Source organism: Salvelinus sp. IW2-2015, unplaced genomic scaffold (genome assembly GCF_002910315.2).
Source record: "Salvelinus sp. IW2-2015 unplaced genomic scaffold, ASM291031v2 Un_scaffold3460, whole genome shotgun sequence".
NCBI lineage: Eukaryota > Metazoa > Chordata > Actinopteri > Salmoniformes > Salmonidae > Salvelinus > Salvelinus sp. IW2-2015.
This window is the reverse complement of record NW_019944740.1, coordinates 90941-98558: the sequence shown is the minus strand read 5'-3', so window position 1 is coordinate 98558 and position 7618 is coordinate 90941. Positions and strand designations below refer to the sequence as shown.

At 46.2% G+C, this 7618-nt stretch overlaps 1 protein-coding gene across 1 annotated transcript; it reads left to right on the top strand.

Annotated features, from left to right (window-relative positions):
• Positions 1-425: 425 nt before the first annotated feature.
• Positions 426-6952, top strand: alg1 (ALG1 chitobiosyldiphosphodolichol beta-mannosyltransferase). Its single transcript, XM_070441112.1, is given in 9 exon segments — positions 426-494; positions 2344-2465; positions 3195-3233; positions 3937-3996; positions 4414-4524; positions 4734-4774; positions 4777-4849; positions 6094-6170; positions 6440-6952. Coding segments are annotated over 9 exon segments (699 nt in total). The 5' UTR covers positions 426-456; the 3' UTR covers positions 6578-6952.
• Positions 6953-7618: the final 666 nt, after the last annotated feature.

Below are 7618 nucleotides of genomic sequence, written 5' to 3'. Positions count from 1 at the left end.
GGCCTACATGGACAATGGGTTTCCTATGCAAGATTCAAACTATTGTCTGTCTTACAGCGTCTTTGTCTGAAAGTAGTAGTGGTCTTTCCCAGATGACTTGGTTTACAGGCAACAGAAAAGAGAAGATGGTGACTACTATTGTTCTTGACAAAATTGTCTTATTCTCCTCCTATTGGGCGACCACATTGTATGACAAGCCAACTGTCTTATTCTCCTCCTATTACGGCGAACCACATTGTATGACAAGCCAAACTGTCTTATTTCTCCTCCTATTGGCGGACCACATTGTATGACAAGCCAACTGTCTTATTCTCCTCCTATAGGGCGACCACATTGTATGATAAGCACCTGCTATCTTCAAGGAGACTTTCAGTAGACCTAAAGCACCAGCTGGTTCATTGAGGCTGGCCAAGACTATCCTCAGTTCCAGTCTGGTGAGTCTAGTATAGTCTGTTGATGAGGCTGGCCAAGACTATCCCTCAGTTCCAGGTCTAGTATAGTCTGTTGATGAGGCTGGTCAAGACTTAACCCTCAGTTCCAGGTCTGGGGTATCCTATTGGTTCCTGGAGGAACACGGGGCCTGTACTACAGTTATCCTCGTGGTTCTGGAGAACATAGGGCCTGTACTACAGTTATCCTCTTGGTTCTGGAGAACACAGGGCCTGTACTACAGTTATTCCCTCTTGGTTCCTGGGAGGAACACAGGGCCTGTACTACAGTTATCCTCTTGGTTCTGGAGGAACACGGGGCCTGTACTACAGTTATCCTCTTTGGTTCTGGAGGAACACGGGGCCTGTACTACAGTTATCCTCTTGGTTCCTGGAGGAACACGGGGCCTGTACTACAGTATCCTCTTGGTTCTGGAGGAACACAGGGCCTGTACTACAGTTATCCTCTTTGGTTCCTGGAGGAACACGCGGACCTGTACTACAGTATCCTCTTGTTCCTGGAGGAACACAGGGCCTGTACTATAGTTATCCTCTTGGTTCTGGAGAACACAGGGCCTGTACTACAGTTATCCTCTTGGTTCCTGGAGGAACATAGGGCCTGTACTACGCTTATCCTCTTGGTTCTGGAGGAACACAGGGCCTGTACTACAGTTATCCTCTTGGTTCTGGAGGAACATAGGGCCTGTACTACAGTTATCCTCTTGGTTCCTGGAAGAACACAGGGCCTGTTAACTACAGTTATCCTCTTGGTTCTGGAGGAACACAGGGCCTGTACTACAGTTATCCTCTTGGTTCTGGAGGAACACAGGGCCTGTACTACAGTTATCCTCTTGGTTCTGGAGGAACACAGGGCCTGTACTACAGTTATCCTCTTGGTTCTGGAGGAACACAGGGCCTGTACTACAGTTATCCTCTTGGTTCTGGAGGACACAGGGCCTGTACTACAGTTATCCTCTTGGTTCTGGAGGAACACAGGGCCTGTACTACAGTTATCCTCTTGGTTCCTGAGGAACATGGGCTGTACTACAGTATCCTCTTGGTTCTGGAGGAACAAGGGCCTGTACTACAGTTATCCTCTTGGTTCCTGAGGAACACGGGCCTACTACAGTTATACACTTTCATTACCATTAAGTCATTAGCAGACGCCTGTATCAGAGCGACTTCAAATTGGTGTTCCCTTAGACACAGGTAAACACAGCTCGTTGGCCTGGGACTACAGTTATCCTCTTGGTTCCTGAGGACACATAGGGCCCGTTTACTACAGTTATCCTCTTGGTTCCTGGAGGAACATGGGCCTGTACTACAGTTATCCTCTTGGTTCCTGGAGGAACACAGGGCCTGTACTACCAGTTATCCTCTTGTTCCTGGAGGAACACGGGGCCTGTTACTACAGTTATCCTCTTGGTTCCTGGAGGAACATAGGCCTGTACTACAGTTATCCTCTTGGTTCTGGAGGAACAGGGGCCCTGCTACTACAGTTATCCTCTTGGTTCCTGGAGGAACACCGGGCCTGTACTACCAGTTATCCTCTTGGTTTCCCGGAGGAACACGCGGGCCTGTACTACAGTTATCCTCTTGGTTCCTGGAGGAACACGGGGCCTGTACTACAGTTATCCTCTTGGTTCTGGAGGAACACAGGGCCTGTACTACAGTTATCCTCTTGGTTCTGGAGGAACACGGGGCCTGTACTACAGTTATCCTCTTGGTTCCCGGAGGAACAAGGGGCCTGTACTACAGTTATCCAACGTTGCCGGACAGTTATTATAATGTCATTACTCTAACYAATACATTTAACAGACATGACATAACACATGTTATAATCACTGTGTTTCTGTTTTTATTGGAGAGATAAAGAACTATCATAGACATGTTATAACCACTGTGTCTGTTACAGTGGTGAGCGCCCTGGTGGTGAGACGGAGAGAACAGCGTTTACAGGTCGTGACCCCAGTGACCTTTCTGTGACCTTGACCTCAGGTCGACCTGCCCTACTGATCAGTAGCACCAGCTGGACTGGTCAGTACCCCACAGGCACAGTTTGAGTGCCAAATGGCACCCTATTCTCCATAGGGCTCTGGTCAAAAGTTGTACAATACATAGGGAATAAGGTGCCATTTCATAAGCACCAGGAGACTGCATTTTATTCAGTTTAAATGGAACGTTTTTCTGGATTTTTACCCCAATCTTAATGGTTTTTCTTACCTCGAGAGCAGTTCTAGTCTCGTCCAAACATCCTTTCGCGCCAGTTTACATTCTGTTTGGAGTCAGGTCAGGATGGGGATCAGACTAGAGCCAGATTACATTCTGTTTGGAGTCAGGTCAGGATTGGGACTACATTCTGTTTGGAGTCAGGTTAGGATGGGATCAGACTAGAGCCAGATTACATTCTGTTTAGAATCAGGTCAGGATGGGGATCAGACTAGCCAGATTACATTCTGTTTGGAGTCAGGTCAGGATGGGGATCAGACTAGCCAGATTACATTCTGTTTGGAGTCAGGTCAGGATGGGGATCAGACTAGAGCCAGTTTACATTCTGTTTGGAGTCAGGTCAGGATTGGGATCAGACTAGGGACAGATTACATTCTGTTCAGAATCAGGTCAGGATGAGGATCAGACTAGAGGTTTTCTGTGTTGGACATAAAATGCAATTCTGGCTCTATGTGTTTAGTCGACATAGTACACACAGCTGTCAGGTGTAAATACTTGTTAGGGTCTCTCACTGTTTCCCCTGTCTGTGTTCAACAGAGGATGAGGACTTCTCCATTCTGCTGAAGGCTCTGGAAGGTAATCATTATCATCTGCAGTTGAGCCCCATTTTAAAGAGCATCCTTCCTCTCATCCATCCTTCCTCRCATCCATCCTTCCTCCCATCCWTCCTTCCTCCCATCCTTCCTCCCATCCATCCATCCTTCTTCCCTCCCATCCATCCTTCCTTCTTTGAAGTCATCTCTGATTAGAAAAGACTTAACAGATGAAAGCCATGTGGTGGAGCACTGGAATTCACCTGTCTAGTCATTCTTAATTAGAATCAATCATGTCTAATCAGTGACTATAATTCACCTGTCTAGTCATTCTTAATTAGAATCAAATCATTGTTCTAATCAGTGACTATAATGTCACCACTGTCTAGTCATTCTTATTCATTAAATCAATCACGTCTAATTCAGTGACTATAATTTCACTGTCTAGTCATTCTATTAGTAATCACGAGTCACGATCTAATCAGTGACTATAATTCACGCTTTAGTCATTCTTAATTAGAAATCATCACAGTCTATCAGTGACTATAATTCACCTGTCTAGTCATTCTTAATTAGAATCAATCACGTCTAATCAGTGATTCTAAGAGAGAAAGGAAGGAGACCTCTCAGTGGTGTCCTCTTAGGGTCCATGGGGCTCTGGTCAAAAGGTAGTGCACTACGTAGGGAGTAGGGTTCCTGTTTGGGATACACACCCTTGAATTAACCTTGTGTGTTTTCTCTACRAGACTACGAGGGGTTTGTGGAAGCAGGAGCCTCTCTTCCCTCGCTGGTCTGTGTCATCACAGGTAACTATAGTGTTGACAGTGTTCTGCTGCCTGTCTGTGAGGTCACAGGTAACTATAGTGTTGACAGTGTACTGCTGCCAGTCTGTGAGGTCTAGGCCGGATTACAGTAAAGCACTTTTACATGCTGCGTCTGATTTGGTCTTTTGACCAATCAGATCAAGTCTTTTGCCAATAATTGGGCAAAATATCAGAATTGGGCTGCCTGTGTAAACACAGCGTTTGCATCAAATGCTGATGTAAAAAGGGGCCTTATGAATAAATGTGATTTGATTGAGAAGCCTCACAAACAATTACATTATCAACTAACCTGTTGTTGCCAGATTAAACCAACTGAGAAAAACCTTTACAATTRTTGTCGGTCCTATGCTGTTAACCCTAGATACGTATTGTTTCAATTCCCTGTGTGTGTGAGACCAGGTAAGGGTCCTCAGAAGGACCACTACAGGAAGCTGATAGACACCCTGAGCTTTGAGCACGTGAAGATCTGTACTCCATGGCTGGAGGCGGAGGACTACCCTGTTCTGCTAGGTTAGTGTGTTCTCCCTGTCCCAGGCTCAGCAGGTGTGTGTGTGGTCGTGTGTGTGTGTTTGTGTGGTGTGTGTGTGTGTGTGTGGTTGTGTGGTGTGTGTGTGTGTGTTGGTGTGTGTGTGTGTGTGTGTGCTGTAATGTGTTGTAGTGTGTGTGTGTGGTACACTGATGTTTGTTTGTGTACACTGAATGTTATCTCCCTGTCCCAGGCTCAGCAGATCTGGGTGTTTGGTCCATAAAGTCGTCGCAGTGGGTCTGGACCTGCTAATGAGGTGGGTGGACATGTTTGGTTGCTGTCTGCCTGTTCTGTGCTTGTCCTACGCTTCTACTGGTGAGACAGGACTCTAACAGGCCCTTCCTAGCACCATGCACACACACAACTGCTGTGCTGTCATCCTCTACGCTAGGGAATACTCTAAACCTGGTCAGCAGTCACTTCTCCTGCTGAGGCGAATACTCTAACCCTGGTCAGCAGTCACCTTCTCCCTGCGAGGGATACTCTAAACCCTGGGTCAGCAGTCACCTTCTCCTGCTGAGGGAATACTCTAAACCTGGGGTCAGCAGTCCACCTTCCCTCGCTTGAGGGAATACCTCAAACCCTGGGTCAACAGTCACCTTTCTACTGCTGAAGGGAATACTCTAAACCCTGTCAACAGTCACCTTTTACTGCTGAGGGAATACTCTAAACCTGGTCAGCAGTCACCTTCTACTGCTGAGGAAATACTCTAAACCCTGGGGATCAACAGTCACCTTCTACTGCCTGAGGGAATACTCTAAACCTGGTCAGCAGTTCACTTCCTACTGCTGAGGAATACTCTAAACCCTGGGCACAGTCACCTTCTACTGCTGAGGGCAATTCTAACCCTGGTCAGCAGTCACCTTTTCTGCTGAGGGAATACTCTAAACCTGGGGTCAACAGTCACCTTCTACTGCCTGAGGGAATACTCTAAACCCTGGGTCAGCAGCTTCACCTCTACTGCTGAGGAATACTCTAAACCCTGGGTCACAGTCACCCTCTACTGCGAGGGAATACTCTAAACCCCTGGTCAGCAGTCACTTCTACTGCTGAAGGAATACCTAACCCTGGGTCAGTCAGTCACCTTCTATTGCTGAGGGACTTAATGGAACGCACTTCCTGTAGAAACATACCCTGGGTCAACAGTCACGCGTCTTACCATGCTGAGGGAAAAAAAAAAAAAAAAAATAAATACTCTAAACCCTGGGTCAACAGTCACCTTTTACCCCCATGCAGAGAGGCTATGTGCTGATCTGATCTGTTTTGGACTGAGTTTCCTGTGCTGTGTTTAATGTGGATCTAACTCTGTTATATTCTCCTGTGTTGTCAGTCTCTCTGTTGTTAACCCTGTTATATTCTCCTGTGTTGTCAGTCTCAGTTAACCCTGTTATATTCTCCTGTGTTGTCAGTCTCTGTTAACCCTGTTATATTCTCCTGTGTTGTCAGTCTGTTGTTAACCCTGTTATATTCTCCTGTGTTGTCAGTCTCTGTTAACCCGGTTATATTCTCCTGTGTTGTCAGTCTCTGTTAACCCGGTTATATTCTCTTCTGTAGTCTACATGAGCTGGTGAAGCATGAGGAGAACGGGTTGATCTTCAAAGACTCTGAGGAACTTTCTGGACAGCTCAAGGTACAGTAATATAATAATCCTCTTCAGCTGTGGAGATACAGAAACCCCTGATTTATACCACATCACTTGAGTCCAAAGCATTGACTATTGTTCCCAGTGGTATGATCCTGTAAACTGGCATCTTTTCTAAAGTATATTCTATCTTATCTGACTGTAACCAGTTCCTGTGATAGTGGTATATGGTCTGATATACACATGGCTGTTTTAACCAGGATCCAATCTACCCGTTTTATAAAACCTGTTCATGTCCCTATGTTGTGTCTCTCCAGTCTCTGTTGTGGGACTTCCCTGGCTGTGAGGACGAGGGCAAACTGGGTCAGTTCAGGAGGAACCTCCGGGCCAGTGGGGGGCAGCGGTGGGACCAGAACTGGGACCAGAATGTCCTGCCTCTCCTCACTGCACCCTGACTTCCCTGTTAGACAGACCTCTCTACAGCAGCTGACTCATCCCCTCTCTACATCTTCGCTTTGTCTCAAACCCCCTTCTTGAGCCTCCAATCTTCAACATTTTAACAGACACTCTTATCCAGAACGACTTACAGGAGCAATTAGGGTTAAGTGCCTTGTTCAAGGGCACATCCACAGATGTTTCACCTAGTCTGCTCGGAGATTCAAAACCAGTGACTTTTTGGTTACTGGCCCAACGCTCTTAACTGCTAGGCTACCTGCTCTGAACCGCTAGGCTACCTGCTCTGAACCGCTAGGCTACCTGCTCTTAACCGCTAGGCTACCTGCTCTGAACCGCTAGGCTACCTGCTCTGAACCGCTAGGCTACCTGAGCTGACACTCGTCCTTGTTGTTTCCTAATTCTATTGTTGTCGCTGACACTTGTCTGTTGTTTCCTAATTCTATTGTTGTCAGCTGACACTGTCCTGTTGTTTTCTAATTCTATTGTTGTCGCTGACACTCGTCCTGTTGTTTCCTAATTCTATTGTTGTCAGCTGACACTCGTCCTGTTTGTTTCCTAATTCTATTGTTGTCAGCTGACACTTGTCCTGTTGTTTCCTAATTCTATTGTTGTGGCTGACAACTCGTCCTGTTGTTTCCTAATTCTATTGTTGTCGCTGACACTCGTCTGTTGTTTCCTAATTCTATTGTTGTCAGCTGACACTCGTCCTGTTGTTTTCCTATTCTATGTTGTCAGTGACACTCGTCCTGTTGTCTTCCTAATTCTAATTGTTGTCAGACTGACTTCGTCCTGTTGTTTCCTAATTCTATTGTTGTCAGCTGACACTCGTCCTGTTGTTTCCTAATTTCTATTGTTGTCAGCTGACACTCGTCCGTGTTGTTTCCTAATTCTATTGTTGTCAGCTGAACACTCGTCTGTTGTTTCCTAATTCTATTGTTGTCGCTGACACTGTCCTGTTGTTTCCTAATTCTAATTGTTGTCAGCTGACACTCTGTCCTGTGTTTCCTAATTCTATTGTTGTCAGCTGACACTCGTCCTGT